Source organism: Cydia fagiglandana, chromosome 20 (genome assembly GCF_963556715.1).
Source record: "Cydia fagiglandana chromosome 20, ilCydFagi1.1, whole genome shotgun sequence".
In the NCBI taxonomy this organism is placed as follows: domain Eukaryota; kingdom Metazoa; phylum Arthropoda; class Insecta; order Lepidoptera; family Tortricidae; genus Cydia; species Cydia fagiglandana.
The window spans coordinates 11,827,843-11,848,855 of NC_085951.1; the positions used below are offsets into that span (position 1 = coordinate 11,827,843).

The 21,013-nt window shown below is 42.7% G+C and overlaps 1 protein-coding gene across 1 annotated transcript in view; it reads right to left on the bottom strand.

Annotated features, from left to right (window-relative positions):
• LOC134674485 (phosphatidylinositol 4-kinase alpha) overlaps window positions 1-21,013 on the bottom strand; it is a 61,030-nt gene that overhangs the window by 13,906 nt on the left and 26,111 nt on the right. The window contains exons 13-26 of the mRNA XM_063532584.1: window positions 18,406-18,616; window positions 17,467-17,578; window positions 13,500-13,773; window positions 11,971-12,072; window positions 11,175-11,376; window positions 10,251-10,388; window positions 9,767-9,871; window positions 9,187-9,378; window positions 8,108-8,315; window positions 6,404-6,604; window positions 4,893-5,025; window positions 4,426-4,500; window positions 2,907-3,133; window positions 1,467-1,594 (exon numbers count right to left, since the gene is read on the bottom strand). Coding sequence (XP_063388654.1) covers window positions 1,467-1,594; window positions 2,907-3,133; window positions 4,426-4,500; window positions 4,893-5,025; window positions 6,404-6,604; window positions 8,108-8,315; window positions 9,187-9,378; window positions 9,767-9,871; window positions 10,251-10,388; window positions 11,175-11,376; window positions 11,971-12,072; window positions 13,500-13,773; window positions 17,467-17,578; window positions 18,406-18,616 — 2,308 coding nt within the window. The remainder of the gene's footprint in view (window positions 1-1,466; window positions 1,595-2,906; window positions 3,134-4,425; window positions 4,501-4,892; window positions 5,026-6,403; window positions 6,605-8,107; window positions 8,316-9,186; window positions 9,379-9,766; window positions 9,872-10,250; window positions 10,389-11,174; window positions 11,377-11,970; window positions 12,073-13,499; window positions 13,774-17,466; window positions 17,579-18,405; window positions 18,617-21,013) is intronic.

The following is a 21,013-nucleotide window of genomic DNA, read 5'->3' on the forward strand; positions in this document are numbered from 1 at the left end:
ACACTTAGAATTTGGCATTTAAATAGTAAATTGATTTACTAACAAAATATGTGAAAATAACACGAACTTAAGGTGAGTATCATAAATATCAGAAGATTCTTCAGAGCTTCATTTGACTAGAAAGTGGAACTTTCTCCTGGTGACATGTTATATTGTCTATCGTTTCTTAAGGGTTAAAATGCTGGTATGAAGCAATTTTAATTATAACACCATACCGAATGACATTTACCAGGTAGTAAAAAACTGTTTCTAATGCGTAATTTCTGCCAAAATGTTTATGGGATTAGCACATTATAAGTTCTAATTTTAGCACAGCTTACTTTCATCTTGCTTAACTTAAGCTTACAAATGTGTCGCTTAACTTCAAACTCGGGTAAATCCATTGGACCTTCTCAGCAAATATCTATCCTTTTCTTAATACCAAAATCGCATAATCTGACAGATGGATTTACCCGAGTTTGAAGTTAAGCGACTCAAATGACTGATGTATTGACTTTGCCGCAATCATTTTATTAAAGCTAATATTATAATATGGCAGAATATTTCGTTCGAGTTAATGTAGATAATAGGGAAGTAATTTACGTATACTCTATTTATCAGGCGTGAAACACAAATACATAATGCTTACATGAAAATACGACGTATTTAAATTTAAATAGGTACATATAAAGCATCAGTGAATACTGAATATGCGTTATCTGTTCAAGCCTCGTCAATACGCAAATCGAATATAACTCACCGTCAAGTAGTTCATACTCGCAGTCGTTTGACTCTATAGTCAGTATAAAAAAAGAAAAAGTTTAGAAATGAAAACACACAGTATAATAGAGTATTTGGCTTAGTGGTTGATTGCAAACTTTTTGAAAAATAAGTCAAAGCTGCTCATTTGTTTAAATAGTTAGTTCGTATTAAATAGCCTAATTTTATAGTTTAGTTACAAGTCGTGTATTTGAAGATGTGGAAATAATTCGTTCTTACTAATTTCGACAGTGTCACACCAAAAAATCCGTGCACTTTAGAAACCCAATAAACCAAAAACAGGCCCCGTACACAACATGCCAATCGCTAAAGGCCCCATCACACTAGCACTCTTTCAACGCGCGTTATAAAAGCGCTTGAATTCGTCCGCACTCTATCACTATTCCATATTTGTGTGGCAGTGACAGTAAAAGCGTTCGTGCGAATGAGGCCTAACACTACGTGACGAACGAGACGCAACTGTCACTGTCACACAAATATGGAAGAGTGATAAAGAGACACAAAGCGATTCGATGGCGAAACGCAAGCGATTGCGTCAGTACAGTACATTGCGTAACAAACAATAAAAAATAACTTTTAACCTTACTGCACTGTAATTAAGGTTCAACTAACTTTACCTTCATTTAATTTGAGAACTCGACGTATAAGAATTTTTCACGAACCACGTCAAAATGTACCTTAACACGGGGTGTTAAGAATCAGTTTACCGTGTTGATCCAGCCGGTGGTCTGCCGGTTGCCCATGTCGCTGCTGTTGACCGACGAGCGCGCGTCAGTAGGGGAGTTCGACGTGTAGATACTCTGTTGACTGCTGGGGCCCAGCTGGTCGAAATCACCTGAAACAATGTCCAGTATGAATAATCTATCTAATACCTTTAAATTGGGTTCAAACCCCGGCTCGTACCAAAGAGTTTTTCGGAACTTATGTACGAAATATCATTTGATATTTACCAGTTGCTTTTCAGTGAAGGAAAACATCGTGAGGAAACCGGACTAATCCCAATAAGGCCTAGTTCCCCCTCTGGATTGGAAAGTCAGATGGCAGTCCCTTTCGTAAAAACTAGTGCTTACGTCAAATCATGGGATTAGTTGTCAAGCGGACCCCAGGCTCCCATGAGCCGTGCCAAAATGCCGGGATAGCGCGAGGAAGAAGAAGAAGACCTTTAAACGAGCAATTCTTGTTTATTTATATATATAATCGGGGATCTCGGAAACGGCTCTAACGATTTCGATGAAATTTGCTATATGGGGGTTTTCGGGGGCGATAAATCGATCTAGCTTGGTCTTATCTCTAGGAAAATGTGCATTTTTGAGTTTTTATATGTTTTCCCGTCTCCCAGATATTGATATATTAATTAAGGAATTACACGCGTACGTGCATAAGTACTTTCACTCGTATTTTTACGGAAACGTACAGTCAGTCTCGCTCGGTACAAAATGTACTAAGGTAGATTGAAGTAGCATGAGAAATACGAACGTTTCCGAGAAAATTTGACAGAAAACAATTATGCACTACATGAACTATACATACAAGAAACAAAAGAGGGCGCACTAGTTTATTGTGATGTGACAAAGCCAAGTTGAAGTTTCCAATTTAGGCCACAAGATGACTCGAACCTGTAACTGCTCTCGACAGATGTAATCTAAAAACGCGCTGTATACGCGCTCTCTGAGAATATTTCTGTCTAGTTATGGGTAAAATATCACCTTGAAAAAGAAAAATACTAACCTATATCACTGCTTTTCAAATACTTCTTATCAGAATGCATTAACTGCCAGAACTTGATGAGCGATATGATGTCCTCTCTTAAAGCACAGGTTTTGCTGGGACACTGCAGGCCGCGACAGAAGTAATCTAAGCACGCGCTATATACGCGCTTTCTGAGGATATTCCAAGCTAGAAATCGGGGCAAAATGTCCTCTATAAAGAGGGAAATGCTTACCAATATCACTGCTTTTCAAATACTTCTTATCAGAATGCATTAACTGCCAGAACTTGATGAGCGATATGATGTCCTCTCTTAAAGCGCAGGACGTTTTGCTGGGACACTGCAGGCCGCGGCAGAAGTAATCTAAGCACGCGCTATATACGCGCTTTCTGAGGATATTCCAAGCTAGAATGTCCTCTATAAAGAGGGAAATGCTTACCAATATCACTGCTTTTCAAATACTTCTTATCAGAATGCATTAACTGCCAGAACTTGATGAGCGATATGATGTCCTCTCTTAAAGCGCAGGACGTTTTGCTGGGACACTGCAGGCCGCGGCAGAAGTAATCTAGGCACGCACTATATACGCGCTCTCTGAGGATGTTACGGGCGAGAGAACGGGGTAGAATGTCGCCTTGTAGGAGAGATAGGCCGCAGGATAACAGTCTGTAAAGAAAAGATATTTAGTTTTTTTTCCTTCAAATTTTTTATTTAGATATACAATGACTATAGCCTGACAAGTTCTTTTTTAGCCCTGATATAATGTCGCTACAAACAGCTTACATATAGCAACAATACGTGTACGTCATGAATAGTCGGGACAGTGTGTATTGGCATCGTGCAAGAGCGAGTGAGGTATACAATTATGTACCTACATGTGAGTTGTAGAAGTATGTTTCCCAATCGAAACCCAATCGAAAGAGCATGTTTAGTTGATAATTAAGTATGAATAATTTACCTATCCGCCATAATTTGATTCTAAATATTCGACCTCCGTATATATATTTACCAGATTCAGTCACTCGTGGTGGTAATGGCTCATTCTTATAATAAATATTTTTGATTATAGCACTAAAGACGCCTTAAATGAGAAAAATAATAATTTAATAATTAATATTCATATTTAGTACAAAACTAACCAGTTTATTACAAACTCACTATGAAAATCAGTACCCGTCATGTCAACAAATAATTTCACAACATTGTTTAATGGAATGCTACTGAATCCCGTATCCTTTTTCTGTCGCAAGTATTTTAATGTATTTAAAATTATTTGTTTAGCATCGGTGTGAATTTTTTTGGGCATTTTGATTGCAAAATCTATTATTATCCTGAAATATTTACAATCATTTTCGATTTGTTTACATCGGTGACATTCAATGACTTTCAATGTCGGATGTCAAACAAAATAATTGCCATTAAAATAAATTAGTTCCATCGAAAATCCGCAACGTGGCGAGGGCTAAAAAGGAACTTGTTAGGCTTTACATACAAATTGACTTAGTGAAGCAATAGGCTTACTAATTACTTCCTAGTTTAATTATTTTACTATCCCTCTGGCACTCATTCTTAGATGCCAGATGAAACTGGCACGTAAAGATTACTCCTATTTTTTTTACGCAAAAAGACAGACATTATATAGTTCGTTTTCTTAGCATTAGAAAGAACTTGAAAGAAGGTAAGCGACGTTGACATGACTTTTAAATGAAAAACGCTTTGTATAAATCAGTAACTATTACTTATGAAAGCAGAAGAATATAAATGATCGTATTAGATTCATAATTGTTACATATTTTCCGTAACTTATTTTTAAAATGTGTTTTTCAATTAAAAAACACATCAAGATTGTTTACCTTATTTCTAATGCTAAAAAAACGAACTATAGAACAAGAAATTATATAATGAAGTTCAATTTGAGACTCTAAAAACTGAGTGATAAGATTCAAAACGCAACTTACTTGAACCTGACACCCACGGCTTCCACGTGCCTGTTTATATTGTCCCGAATATCTCCAACGGCCAATGGTAAAGATCTGAAAAGAATGTTATAACTTTATTTTTTAGAAACAAAAATATTAAAAACGGAAATAATCTTTACTTAAATAATTATTATGTATGTACGTCTACCTTAAATCTCGACATACAAAAAGAAGGATTTCTCTTATGTACAAGATGTGCACGCTGCGGAGTTTCATAAAACTATACTAAATATAACTAAAGTTATCGGATATTTTGATATCTTGTGAAGTTTTCCAAAATATCCGAGAACTTTTTGGAGAGGTTGCTCAACTTGCACGTCTACATTCTTAGGTATTAAAAAGCCAAATGGCATTTTTGAGCGTAAGATGAAACGGCTCTAAAAGTCGCTAATTTTAGGACCTACGTCCTTGAGTGGCTACCCACGCTTCTGCTGAATCGTACTAACCTATGGAGCATACTGGCAAGCATCTCAACCTTCTCATGGCTGTTGTACTTGGCTGTCTCAGCCAGCTCGCAGAAGTAGCGCACCCATACTGCGTGCGGCGCCACGAACGGTGGCCGAGGTTCTAGTTTGGACCCTGAAAAATAAGATAAATACCAAATGACACTTCGCACAATAAGCTCCAAAGAAACACATTGGCGTCCGCTTTGGAGGCTAGCGCTAGGCTTTGATTAAAAAAAATCTCTGAAAAGGGTTCATCACATATTAGGTCACAGCAACAGGGAGAGGGTGGGGGGAGGGGAGTCATCCCAAGTGTGACAGTACGTATTCAATACCTCTATTTTCATATAAAAAAGTGTGACAGACTGCCACTCCACTGTTAATGTCAGTAGTCTACAGTATAGAACATACCCTCATAGGCGGCTAGCGGGCTGGTCTCCTCAGTTTGCGGTGAGAACAGCCCCATGCGGCGGTCGACGGTGACTGCCACGCGGCGAACATTTCCTGCAGTAGTCTCAGCTCCAGCTCCGGCCAGGCCGTGGTCAGCCACTGCCACTTCACTGTTAAAGTCAGTAGTCTACAGTATAGAACATACCCTCATAGGCGGCTAGCGGACTGGTCTCCTCAGTTTGCGGTGAGAACAGCCCCATGCGGCGGTCGACGGTGCACTGCCACGCGGCGAACATTTCCTGCAGTAGTCTCAGCTCCAGCTCCGGCCGCGCCGTGGTCAGCCACTGCCACTCCACTGTTAATGTCAGTAGTCTATAATAGAACATACCCTCATAGGCGGCTAGCGGGCTGGTCTCCTCAGTTTGCGGTGAGAACAGCCCCATGCGGCGGTCGACGGTGCACTGCCACGCGGCGAATATTTCCCGTAGTAGTCTCAGCTCCAGCTCCGGCCGGGCCGTGGTCAGCCACTGCCACTCCACTGTTAATGTCAGTAGTCTACAGTATAGAATATACCCTCATAGGCGGCTAGCGGGCTGGTCTCCTCAGTCTGCGGTGAGAACAGCCCCATGCGGCGGTCGACGGTGCACTGCCACGCGGCGAACATTTCCTGCAGTAGTCTCAGCTCCAGCTCCGGCCGCGCCGTGGTTAGCCACTGCCACTCCACTGTTAATGTCAGTAGTCTATAATAGAACATACCCTCATAGGCGGCTAGCGGGCTGGTCTCCTCAGTCTGCGGTGAGAACAGCCCCATGCGGCGGTCGACGGTGCACTGCCACGCGGCGAACATTTCCTGCAGTAGTCTCAGCTCCAGCTCCGGCCGCGCCGTGGTCAGCCACTGCCACTCCACTGTTAATGTCAGTAGTCTATAATAGAACATACCCTCATAGGCGGCTAGCGGGCTGGTCTCCTCAGTTTGCGGTGAGAACAGCCCCATGCGGCGGTCGACGGTGCACTGCCACGCGGCGAACATGTCCTGCAGTAGTCTCAGCTCCAGCTCCGGCCGCGCCGTGGTCAGCCACTGCCACTCCACTGTTAAATTCAGTAGTCTACAGTATAGAACATACCCTCATAGGCGGCTAGCGGGCTCGTCTCCTCAGTTTGCGGTGAGAACAGCCCCATGCGGCGGTCGACGGTGCACTGCCACGCGGCGAACATTTCCTGCAGTAGTCTCAGCTCCAGCTCCGGCCGGGCCGTGGTCAGCCACTGCCAGCACTCCACGGCGGAGGTCACGGCGTCTTCGGTGAATATGTCCACTTGGGACCATGCTGCAATACAGACATGATAATAAGGGTCGGTTGCACCCACAGACAAAACATCCTCCAGACTGAGCATAGTCGCGCTACCCCCTCTGCCACGCATACGGTAATTTTACTCCATGTTCGAGTCGAAAGTGTCTTTGTGTGACGTCCGTGTCTTTGAACGGACCAATCACGGCACGGGACTTCGCTCACCTCGTCCCGCACCCCCCCGCATTTTTGGCATCATCGGTTGCATGAAATAATTGCTCTAAACTCGGTCTAGAAGATTCCTAGTCTATGGTTGCACCAAACCGTCTGTCAACGTTAAGGGTGGTATTCCACCTGTCCAATTTCTTTGCCGAATGTCATTGCGACTCACTCTCTCATCAAGCAAAATGTGAGACGCAATACACATTGTACAAAGAAATTGGATAGGTGGAATACCACCCTACAGCGTTCGCTAAATGTTAATTGTATGGTATAGTTTCATAGTGCATTGTTGAGTGACATTGATCAGTCCGCTAATTATGGCTGGATCAAGTAGTAGTAGTAGTAGTAAACTCTTTATTGTACAAAAAGACATATTAAAAATAACATACAATTAGCAAGAAGTACAAAGGCGAACTTATCCCTTTGAGGGATCTCTTCCAGTTAACCTTTGAGTAGATGAGAGGAGAGAGTGAAAAGAGGGTGACAAATGCAGCAAAATGTACAACAAGGTACCAGAAAGATAAAGTATATAAATACATACAAAATTTATAGGATAAACATACATATATTACACAAAAAGGAAAGGGGAAAATACACTAAAAATTGGAAAGAAACTGGTCCTAAGTCTGTCAAATATTGTTGATACGCATTTATTTTACGAGGAGATTATAAAAGGGAGCTTCGCTCCGGCTCGGTCAATTAAAAGCGTTGTTTCAATCTCGGCTGAAGTCATACTATACCTACCTTTATTTACCGCAAGTTGTAAGCCTCACTGTGTTTTATTGCTTGCGTTTTGAAACAAAACTTGCTTTTTCAAGTATTGTGCCTATCCTGACACACTTGGTAGTCAGTTAGTTCCTAACTATGAACACGTGGAAAATGTGGCAAATGTGGTGCTGGAGGAGAATGTTACGCGTTCCTTGGACAGCCCGCCGTACGAATGTGTCTATTCTACGCGAAGTGGGAATCAACCTGAGACTATCGACGATCTGTCTACGCAGAATCTTTGACTTTGCTGGTGACAGGAAAAAAAAGAGGGATATCGAAGAGGAAGAAGTCCTATGAGATGGACTGATCAAATCAGTGACAACTCCGGTAAGAAAGTTCACGAGGCCTTTCACACTACCGAAGACCGAAACACGTGGAAAGCAATCGTTCGAAAAGTAATTTATAGAGGTCACGACCCTCAGCTATGAGGAATACGATTCAAGGAGGAGGATGAACACGTGGGAGCTGCGCAAAGAATGTCAGCCTGCGACCTATCATTTACTACTGATGCCTTACTAAAGTTTTTATTAAGGAACTATAGAATTTCCTCACCCACTGAATGTAACAGCGCGCGTGCCGTCCCATCTTGCGTGGCGTGATGTCGCGCATGCACTAGTAGCGCTGTGGCACGCCACAACGCCGCACGATGCGCCGTCTCGCTCTCGCTGCTGCAGGCGTCCTTTAGTGCGGTGTGGAGGCGGGCGCCCACGCGCCATAAGGCAGCTTCGCCGCCGCCCTCCGCCGCCACTGCGCCGGCCACCTAGTGGTAAAAACGTGTTACAAGTGGAACTTCTCACCTAGAACATGCAGATGCTAAATAAATCAAACTAAAGGATGTAAGATGTAAAGATATTACGCCAAAGATACACTTTCTTCGCCGGCGTATAGGGACCGTGCACATTGGAGGGTCTAGAGCGTCACGGGGTAGAGGAGCCGATGGGCGGTTGAGTCCCGCCGCACCTAATAGTGCCCCAGTCGCGAGCGCCAGCCCTACGTGGTGCCAATGAAGGCAGGGTCGCCATGTAAAATTGTACTTACTTCACCGGCGTATCAACTCCTCTGAGACACTACAGCGAGTAATACCGCTGAAACCTGCGTGACACAGGGGGGACGCTTCTCTAGAGCGGCACGGGATAGAGGGGCCGGTCACGGCGGTCGCTAGGGCTAGTCTTACGTCGTGCCAATGAAGGCAGGGTCGTCATGTGAGGATGTACTTACTTCACCGGCGTATCGACTCCTCTGTGACACTACAGCTAGGAATGCCGCTGAATCTTGCGTAACACAGGAGGGACGCTTCTCTAGAGCGGCACGGGATAGAGGGGCCGATGCGCAGTAGAGACCCACCGCACATAGTAACACTCCAGTCGCTAGAGCTAGTCCTACGAGGTGCCAATGAAGGCAGGGTCGCCATGTAAAATTGTACTCACTTCACCGGCGTATCGACTCCTCTGTGACACTACAGCTAGCAATGCCGCTGAATCCTGCGTGACACAGGAGGGACGCTTCTCTAGAGCGGCACGGGATAGAGGGGCCGTTGGGTAGTCGAGATGAGACCCGAGGCGCCTAGTAACACTCCGGTCGCTAGGGCTCGCGCCAATGAAGGCAGGGTCGCCATATGAGGATGTACTCACTTCACCGGCGTATCGACTCCTCTGTGACACTACAGCTAGCAATGCCGCTGAATCCTGCGTGACACAGGAGGGACGCTTCTCTAGAGCGGCACGGGATAGAGGGGCCGATGCGCGGTTGAGTCCCGCCGCGCCTAAGAGTGCCCCAGTCGCGAGCGCCAGCCCTACGTGGTGCCACAGTGTTGAGTTCGGGACCTACAATAACGGTACATTAATATAGTGAGCGGGAATTTGTATAGAGATCATTTGATAAGCAGCTAAGCATGAACTAGGGCAGGATGTCTACTTTTTTGCGAAATAAATAGCTGAGAATCTATCGTCCTAAATAAGCTTACAAACTAGAGCTATGACAGGTTTTTCGACGAACGTATAACTTAATAAACTAAATGCGTAAAAAGCGTTAAGGTTAGTTAAGAGGTTAGTTTATTAGTATAGAAAGTGAGAAGTTAGTGACGTGATAGTTTCCTAGAAAAAGGCAGTAGTTGCTTACTGAAATACAAATTAGTTTTCAGCAGTTAAACATTGTACTCAAAACGGTCCTATAAAGATAGACCCATTATATCGGAATCAACCAACAATTCACCTGATTCAGGTACTCCTGCAGATGCGAGCGTGTGGACTGCGGCGCCCATTTCATGGCCTCCTGAACTATGCCGTGGCAGCGATCGGCGAAATCTTTCACTATTCCCTGAAAATGAAGCCTTTGTTTAGTATCAAATTGCAAGCGGACAGGTATTAAGGGTATGCTTATTGCACAAAAGATCCCTATAGGTGGAAGTGTATCCGCAAGGGCCCCCGAAAACAATAAAAAAACAAGGGTATGCTTAGCAGCTGTTTTTGAGCTCGATTGCATGTAGGAAAGCAGGAAAGCCAACAGGTAACAAGAAAAAAATGTAAATTGCCGAAACACTCACCTGGTTAACGACATTTTTCAACAACGACAGTCTGTCCTGATTGGGATCTAACTCCAAGCTGTAGCTCAGGACTTGCAGGATGTCCAACATGGACCGGAGAACCTGGTGAAACTGACAAGAGACAAGTTATACTAATACGTCCTGTGGACTCACCTCTCTCCCTTCCAAGGTATCCTGCAGCTGCAGAGTGAAGTCAGTGCCAGGCACTTTGAGTAGCGGCGTCTCCTCATTGGGGTCCAACTCCAAGCTGTAGCTCAGGACTTGCAGGATATCCAACATGGACCAGAGAACCTGGAAAAATATTTTGGTTAACAGCTGCACAATTTTGAGCGGTTTTAAAGGACTCTTGGGGAATATTCCTAAGGAAAACCACTGCCTGCTTTCAAAATATGTGGTAAAATTTTATTTTGGCTTTAATACGAATCAATCGGACCATTAACTAAGAATTTCAAAATGGCGGCCATTTTTCTTGAAATTACGTAACAGGGCTACAATGAAAATGGAACTAATGAAAAGTAAAGCCAATAACTAATTCCATATGCACTGCTTATTCTCGACCTGCTAAAACGTTAGCTTAGCTACTTCTCAATGAAGCATTTTGAACGTACCCGTACTAAGCCTACAGTCCAGCTAGCCACTTGTCGGCAACTCGCCAACTTGTCGTGGCTATACAGCTAGCGTTTCCATTTCGATTTCGATTTAAACCGACATCAGCCGAGAGGCCTCTTATGAGAATCAATAAGACCATTAACTAATAATTTCAAAATGACAGCTAATTTTCTCGGAACTTCGGATATAGATGTAAAACGCAACTGGCCCATACACAAGTCAAAGTTAAAATACAAAAGAGGGTCGGTTGCACCAAACCGTCTTCTGTCACCGTTAAAGCGTTCGCCAAATTTTATTGTATGGGAAGTTTCATACTACGCTTGCTGAATGACGTTAATCAGTCCGTTAAATGTGGTTGGTGCAACTGGCCCTATGACGCCTAATTCCTCGCTTAGTGCTTATGGTAAACTTGCTAGGAACGTAAACTTGGCTGTTAAGTAGTGGCAGGTAGTGGTAAGACTGACTTACCCTACAGTTCCACAGCAGATGCGGGAATCTATCCACCAGTCCAGCCAACCACTTGTCGGCCACTCGCCGTATCTGCTTATGTATGTGGTTGAAGTTGACCAATAGGAACTGAGCGTGGCTCTCGAGCTCGCGCTCTCGCGACTCATCTTTCACCTTCTCTGACATCACGTCCAGGAATTTGAGGAACACTTTGTCGCCGACACTGTAAAACATATGTGATGTTATCTATGAAAAGGGACCTTATTGTCGATGGCGCTTGCGCCATTATTAACGATGCTCCGATATAAATACAATGCCGCGCGACGCTGTGCGGCGTAAGCGCCATCGACAATAAGGTCCCTTTTCATAGATAATGATTTCCCTATATAATTTGATAGATTAAGGGGCTACTCGAGGTTTTCACCGATTTTTGACAAGTTTTGAATCGTATCTCGTACTTTTGCACTACAGATATTTAGAATTATATTGCAAACGGCTATCGGTCCTTCAATAGTTTATCTCCATTTTTGTGTAACGGATTTTGAAAGAAATGTATACTTATTTTATTACAATTTTTTTAAACATTGTCTAAAAACACTTTTTTTGTTTCTACATTGCTGTAAAAGATATAACATATGCGAGATCTACACAATTGGGTTCGTCTTTGACGTCTCTAAAAATGGAATCCACTTAAACATACTTGAACACACGACCCCCGCCGTGCTTTGCTCATATTTGATGATTATTAAGGCAACGAAAAGAATTTAGACCAAATGTTCGAATCTCATGAATATATTTAGATGGTGTGGTAACATACCTGGCGACGCATTGCCACATCATACTCTTGTCCTTCTGCAGCGCCGTGTCGCTCAGGTACTCGATGATCGGCTGTAGACTGGGCTCCGGTGAGTTGGTCACCCTACAATTGATACAGAATAGGGTATTATACTGTATTTAAAATAAATTATTTTACACCTTGCATGAAATAAAGCACCAGATAATTATTAAAAAAACACAGATAGAAGTTATTTTTAAACACAAGTTCTATTTAATAAATCGGATAGAAATATAAAAAGTAGGTGAGCTGATGTGTGCCGTGACGTCACGATGTAATGTGTCATATAAATTCTGAACTGTTTCAAAAAAGTAACTGATTTGACTAGTAGGAAAATACCCTATAATATGGTTAAAATTGTCAATGGATGGATTGTCGTAAATGTTTGATTCTCTTTTTAGATAATGCAATGACATGTTTTAAAATAATCATCAGGTTCCATTGTATAGTTTCCTAAGTTAACGAGGTTTTTTTACTTTACTTTCAATCGACCAAGTTACTTGAATGTCTCAGAAAATAAACACTGATGCTTATTGTTTGCAACACAATGTATGCGCTGCTTGTCTTCGTCTTGTAGATGGTCGAGACAGTTGACAATATGTATATTTAACTCCTGGCGTTCGATAATCGATACAAGTCATGAAGGCATACATTTGTATACTAGTAGAATCTAACCCTAACTAAACCAAAAAAAGCTGACCATATACAAATATACATGCACGGCGTGAATGTCAGTTTTTCGCCTATCACCGATACATCTTGGTCCAAAAGGTTGACGATCTGCACCTTAAACCCCTGAACCACATCGATACAACTCACCAGTAGATACTACCCCTGACTTACCTCAAAGTTTCAAGCCAGTACACACTGAGCATATACATGCTCGGGGCGAACGTAAGTTTCCCAACTATCGTTACATCTTGAGGATGGTCCAAAAGGTTGACGATCTGCGCCTTAAGCCCCTGAACCACATCGATACAACTCACCAGTAGATTCTACCCCTGACTTACCTCAAAGTTTCAAGCCAGTACACACTGAGCAGATACATGCACGGGGCGAACGTAATTTTTCCAACTATTGTTACATCTTGAGGATGGTCCAAAAGGTTGACGATCTGCGTCTTAAACTCCTGAACCACATCGATACAACTCACCAGTAGATTCTACCCCTGACTTACCTCAAAGTTTCAAGCCAGTACACACTGAGCAGATACATGCACGGGGCGAAGGTAAGTTTCCCAACTATCGTTACATCTTGAGGATGGTCCAAAAGGTTGACGATCTGCGCCTTAAACCCCTGAACCACATCGATACAACTCACCAGTAGATTCTACCCCTGACTTACCTCAAAGTTTCAAGCCAGTACACACTGAGCAGATACATGCACGGGGCGAACGTAATTTTCCCAACTATCGTTACATCTTGAGGATGGTCCAAAAGGTTGACGATCTGCGTCTTAAACTCCTGAACCACATCGATACAACTCATCAGTAGATACTACCCCTGACTTACCTCAAAGTTTCAAGCCAGTACACACTGAGCAGATACATGCACGGCGCGAAAGTAAGCTTGCCAACTATCACCGATACATCTTGAGGATGATCCAAAAGGTTCAAGATCTGTGTCTTCAACTCCTGAAGCTCTGTCACTGATACAGAATCGTTTCTGACAGCTGATGTGTACTGAAGCTCGCGCAGGTCAGAACGGAGTGAAGTTTGCGAGACCAAGTAGGGAGATTTTACTGCTATCTCTTTTACGCCGGCGTACCATTCTTGCGGCCATAACCCTGAGAAAATTGTATTGTTTTATTGGTTGTTTTTTTTAGTTTGACAGTGATTATTCACAGCTGTTTCATAAAAAAGTGCCATTCACATTATGTATAAATTGTTGTTTATTTATATTATTTTAATATATGTACCTATACCAAAAATACGTATGCCTAATAATAGCTATTGAATAATCACTATTGGATACATGTAATTTTATCGTTATATTGGTGTAATCAGTATTTAATGATATTGTAGAAAGGTAAGTTCACGATACAAGTATAACAGGATATTATTTCATTTCAAGGGATCTTCAAAAAGTAAAACTTCATCACTCGATAAGCATTCTACAAATATTTTTACAAAACTATGTAATGGTGACTGAAATTTTGACTATTATTAATTTGGATGAAATGGGGATGGGACATTCATGTAAAAGAAAATAACTCGGTTATATCACGACGTCATGACTCTGCGATATAACTTTATATCACCCGACAAAAAAGGGTACAAGCTACGAATTTTCAGAAATAAAAGTCTAACATTGCACTATGATTGACCTAGAAAGCACACTCTGAAATAATACGCACACTACGTAATATCGCTGTAACGGTTACATTATTTATTGTTAATATACAACCTTTTTTTGAAATGTGATGCCATAGTTAGAACCTTAAGTGCGACATTGGTGTGTACGTTAAAAGTACACGCATACTCGTTTTTAACCCTAATAAATCAATTTGTATAACTTAATACAAGTCTCACATGGCGACCTTGCCGGTGTAAATAACATGTTTACGTGTTATTTCATAATTTTCGGAAATAACATATCTGAGCGTTTCTTTTATTTTTTGCTATTTTTATATATTGTGATTTTTTTGCCACTTTTGTGTTACTTCTACTTAGAATCCCGAGCTCTTTCGATCCTAATGGGGTAAAAAAATGTCCCAGAGTTTTTTTCCTATTGTGGTACCATTTCCCCATACACTTTGTATGGCGGTAACAAAAAGGAAAGTTTGAAAAATGTATGGAAATTTTAGGATACTTTTTTTCTCCTATAAGGATGAAAAGGGCTCGCGATCCTGAATAGAAATAACACAAAAGTGCCAATAAAGGTCACAATATATAAAATGGCAAAAAATAAAACAAACGCTCATCTCGTCTTTTTTTTTGCACTAAAGTAAGGTTGTGCCGTTCTTGAGAAAGATCTCCGTTTTGTATGGGAAAGGTTCTCGCTCAAGAATATTTCCCATACAAAGCGGAGAACCTTCTCGAGAATAGCACAACTCAACACAAAAGTAATTAAATGTAGCGTTAACACGAAGGCAAGCGAATCCAGTGACGTGTCTAGACACCACACCATTCGTGTGTGTGTGTTCGTGTTGCCAGCCTTCTATTTTTTTAGATAGATCAATAACTATCACATCACATTCTCAATAAACCTGCAGACTAATTGCAACAAACCGGACTCTCCAAAACCTCGGTTTTACGTTTAAATAGAAGTAAACAAGTCTAGTGTTGTGTGTTAGGCCTCAGCTGTGTTTTAAAAACCCGAGGAAAATAGCTTTTTGATATAACAGAAAGCTTGTTTTGGGCTTCAAGTTTCAAGTTCCCAGTCCGTGCTGTCATCATGTTTATTTAGAATTTATTTAGTGTAATAAACGTACAATTCGCGAGATGAATATGTTGGCTTAAAGCGCTCTGCCATGACACACAGCTCGTAGCTTATTTTTAACTAAGATTATACCAAAAGACTCGACCATGAATTGGACCACAACACTAAACAAGTATTCTTCAAATAATTTTACGGTTTAGACTCACTTGTTTTTAATCACTCGCGCGACAAGACCTCCCCCAACCTGTTTTCTCGGCGCGCGCGCAGCGTGCTACGCGGCGAGCCGCAGTACGCGATACACGGCCGTCATGAACGCTGCTCGCACTGTTAGTGCTTGAGAAAGGAGACCTAGGCTCTTCGAAACATGTCGCGCGAAAGACTTAAAACTATTAGTATGTCTCACAACAGTTTAAATTCGATTAAGTATTCTTCGTTACAATAACAAATGACAGTCTGCTTTGTTCACAACTAGTCAATACGCAAAACCATCAAAACCAAACACACATAACGGTCTACAAGCCGTATACTCACGCTTGCGCATTGCTACAGCGCCGCCGGAAGAAGAGAACACGTTAATCTCTAGTAAGGTCAGATACAGTTCAAGAATAAGACAGATCGACAACGTTTCAAGTTTTTGCCTGTATGTTCTAAAGTAAAAACGACGAAGAATTTCGTACATTGACCTGCAAGTTAATATCCCTATCGCACGAGCATAACGATATTGCTGTTCCGCCGATAATGACGGCGGTCAATGCCATTGTGCGATCGGGACAGCAATATAATTATGCGCGTACGATAGACATAGAAACGGGTGGGCTTGAAAATGAACATGGACAAGACGAAACTTATGTCAAATGCCAATGTTGTGCCCATCCCAGTCTCTGTTGGGAACTCGGTACTCGAAGTTGTTGACTCGTACATCTACCTAGGACAAGTAGTCCAATTAGGTAGGTCCAACTTCGAGAAGGAGGTCAACCGCCGAATCCAACTCGGTTGGGCAGCGTTCGGGAAACTACGTAATGTCTTTTCGTCCGACATACCTCAGTGCCTCAAGACGAAAGTCTTTAATCAATGTGTGTTACCAGTGATGACTTACGGCTCCGAAACGTGGTCTTTCACTATCGGCCTCATCTCAAAATTCAAAGTCGCTCAACGAGCTATGGAGAGGGCTATGCTCGGAGTTTCTCTGCGTGATCGAATCAGAAATGAGGAGATCCGTAGACGAACTAAAGTCACCGACATAGCTCACCGGATTAGCAAGCTGAAGTGGCAATGGGCAGGCCACATTGCGCGCAGAGAAGATGGCCGATGGGGTCGAAAAGTGCTCGAGTGGAGACCACGGACTAGCAAACGCAGCGTAGGACGTCCACCCACAAGATGGACGGACGACCTTGTTAAAGCCGCCGGAAGACGCTGGATGCGGGTGGCTTCCAACCGGTACGAATGGAGGTCCAAGGGGGAGGCCTATGTTCAGCAGTGGACGTCTTATGGCTGAGATGATGATGATGATGATAGACATAGGAAATAGCGGGTAAATGGACGAAATTCTTCGTGCTTAGGGTCCTTACTTTAGGATGATATACTTATACCGTGTATTATACGAGTTACTGAATATTATAACATTATTAACGGCTTCGCACGGGTTAACAAATTACAAACCTATACCTTCCTCAAGAATCACTCTATTGATATGTGAGAACCGCATGAAAATCCGTACAGTAATTTTATCGCGAACATACAAACACACTAACAGACAGACGCAGCGGGGGACTTTGTTTTATAAGGTGTAGTGATAGTAAGGTACCAGACATAAACTTAGCTAACTTAACTAAGCAAGCAAACTCGCTTTTATGTTAAAAAACTGCATCGAAATCGGTAGGTCCGTTTGAGAGCTACAATGACACAGAATAAAATTCTATTACCAATTATGTGCCGGTAAGGAACATTAAATATTATGATTCTTAAAAAAAAATGACCTTATGACAATCAAAAGTAGTCAAAGCAAAAGTTATTTCCATGGCAAAAATTTGAAACGCCGCCAACCAAAAGTCAATAGTCAAAGAGTTAGCGAATCGTATAAATCAAAAGCAATATTTACGTGATTCTGCCGCGGTGAATCCCATGACTACGCAGTAAAGCCAGTAGTCGCGGAAGAGCTTGTGAAGCCGGGGCTTTGGGTTCTTTATCGGGGGCAGTCTCTTCACTAATACCTGTGAAAAATACTTCACATGAAACAATGGGGCCAAAATTACTCTAGTGCAGGTGTCCAAACCCCGCGACGCGTTCCGATCCGGCCCGCCGACACCCAAAGCGAGTGCCCACTGTCCGGCCCGCGGGAGCCAGGCTCCAGGGGTTCAGCATCCATTGAAAGTGGAACTGTTCCTAACAGCAGCAACCAGACACCCTCCCCCGGCGCAAAAACCGACGGTGGCCCGCTCGAAAGTTTCTGTTGTAACTATTTAAGTCTGTCTATTTAAGTCTTTCTGTTGTAAGGTATTGTACACAATTTACTGACCGCTATAACAGGTATCAGCACACCAAGGTTCCCCGCGCTGCCTGAGCTTTTGAGCACGGGAGTAGGCGATCGGTCCGTAGCGCGCTCGCCGCCCAATCCCAGCTGCACGAATAGTTCGGCCGTGCCACTTAAATATGGATTCTAACTACTGTACACAAGGTTCAAATTACTGACCGCTATGACCGGTATGAGCACACCAAGGTTCCCCGCGCTGCCTGAGCTCTTGAGCACGGGAGCAGGCGATCGGTCCGTAGCGCGCTCGCCGCCCAATCCCAGCTGCACGAACAGTTCGGCCGTGCCACTTAAATATGGATTCTAACTACTGTACACAAGGTTCAAATTACTGACCGCTATGACCGGTATGAGCACACCAAGGTTCCCCGCGCTGCCTGAGCTCTTGAGCACGGGAGCAGGCGATCGGTCCGTAGCGCGCTCGCCGCCCAATCCCAGCTGCACGAACAGTTCGGCCGTGCCACTTAAATATGGATTCTAACTACTGTACACAAGGTTCAAATTACTGACCGCTATGACCGGTATCAGCACACCAAGGTTCCCTGCGCTGCCTGAGCTCTTGAGCACGGGAGCAGGCGATCGGTCCGTAGCGCGCTCGCCGCCCAATCCCAGCTGCACGAACAGTTCGAGTAGACGAGTAAGTAGTTCGAGCCGGGCGCTCGTGCCTCGAACGTTCGCCGCGATGTTCGCTAGAGCGTTCAGAACGGCGCCGGAGACGTGTCTGCGGACAAATGGTTACTCAACATTACTGATATATTCTAACTACTGTGCACATGAAGTTAAAAAGTGTTGGGAGCCTAGCTTGCAGGTTCCAACCGACCCCAGCTCTGGTACAGTAGAAAGTTTTAATTTATGACCCTTTTGTACATTGTCACAGTGACAATAGCTAGTATGAAGTCTCCAGCGCTTTTCATATTGTTTGTCAGTGTGACAAGGTACGAAATGGGTCACAAATTAATACTTTCGACCGTACCAATAACATTCCACAAAGAGGGCTAGTTTGTCATCCAAATATCGGCTTCTTAACTTTATCTCAAGTAGATTTTAGAATTTTGTTTGTAAATCTTACTTTTTACCTATCGGTTTTCGGTGAAGAAAAACATTGGCAAGAACCCTTAATTCTACATTGTCCTGATTTCAAACCAGACGAAATCACGGGCGGAGGCTTGTTATTAATAAAATAAATTGTGTCAGTATAATTAACTAGCAATTCTCGTTATTTCTGCTTTTGTTTTGCGTTGATAACGATTAGATATCGTTAATTTAATTAATAAATGTGCTAATTAAGTTTAAATGTTCTAACATTAATAAAAACAATTTCGACGCGTACGCACATTCACCATGGGCCTACAGCCAATGTGTTTTTTGGCTATTGCGGTGATACTTCAAGTCGTATCTGGCTCAGGTAAATATGTAGTCATAATATTATTATAGGGTGTATTCATAAAAGATATGGAAAATATTTTCAGTCGAAATTGAGCAAAAATAACATAAAAAGTAACATATATCTATAGTTAGACCGTAAAAAGTCTGCAGTGATTTTGATAGCCCACGCTGTGCAAGTGTCATTTTAAACGTCGAACTTCTATGAAATTATGACGTATAAAATAACACTTCCACTGCGTGGGCTATCAAATCCGCTGCAGACTTTTATTGGTGCTAGAAATTGTAATACAAAGAAGCCCTAAATAAGAACCTACTTTTAATATATAGCTAGGACTGAAAGCCTAGGAGGAGTAAGACCACAAACGGATAGCATTTTATTAAGTCGGTTGTTTGTTAAAATATACCTTCCAGCTCTCTATGAATCGGACAGCTGCACTAACAACAACCTGGAGATCATAGGCGGTCACAAGGTGTCTGTTGAAGACGCCCCGTTCATGGTGGCGTTATACTACAAGCCCGTAGGTGAAGAATACGAGGCGTTCTGCGGAGGTTCCATCATCCACGAGCGCTTCGTGCTGACTGCCGCTCATTGCACTTACGTTATCGACTGGATACAGTAAGCATTTTAGAATCTTGAAGCGTCACTGTGCACTTTTTGTGATGGGAAAAAATGTTAAACTCGCGGCAGGTTACGTGACCAACAGATTCGACAGATTGAAAATTCGTATGACCTGATCGAAAAACTGTTACAATGTCATTGAGTTTTCACTTCTGCCGGCACTCCCGGAATGCAACCCGCTGTTTTTTTTTTCAGATTAATTCTACCGTGTAGGTAGGTAACTTAAAGGGTCTCCCCAGATATCGACGCGCATTCGGCAAAAGCCGATAGGAAAAGCTTTATGTCCGCGCAATAAAAGCGAAAAAGCTGTCGACGCCTCGGCAGGCGCTGGCCGATGCGAGCCAAGCCGAACGACGACTTTTTCGCTCTTATTGCGCAGACATAAAGCTTTCTATATCGGATTTTGTCGATTCCGCGTCGACATAGGTATGTGGGGGAACCCTAACATTCACTCCCGCGATTGCAGAAGACTTTCTAAGGCCTCCAGTGCCTTGGTCACTTTAATTTCGTATAAGACATTTATTTCTGATTAAATTGACTATCAATTTGTGAGGGGTCCATATTGGGTCGCATAATAATTGATTGTCCTAATGTAATGTTACGCATAAAACTCATTTCGCATAATTGTTATTGTGCTGGAAATATTAACATTTCTGAAAAATTATAACAAACCTAACCTAACCTACTCTATTCTACACAACCTATGCAAAATATTTTCGAAAATACTTTCTGTTTCAGCTGGAGAAAAAATATGCGAAAAGAGATTTATGCGTAACATTACATTATGACAATCAATTATTATTCGATGAGATAGGATCCCATTTGTGAGTTCTGCCTCGCCACGCATAATAGACTAAACAATAATTGGAAAATTTTATTCATTTACAATTAAACACTTAATAAGGACCGATTACGCGTTCCAGGGTTAGCCAACTAACTCGGACCGTTTATACAGTACAGTTTAACCCTGTATAAACGGTTAACTCCGAGTTAGTTGGCTAACCCAGGGGTTCCCAAACTGTGCGCCGTGTCGCCCTACAGTAGAGAGGGGCGCCGTGAGGCAATCCACCTCACCATGTTACCTATCTATTTCGAACAGTCTAACTGGGTTAG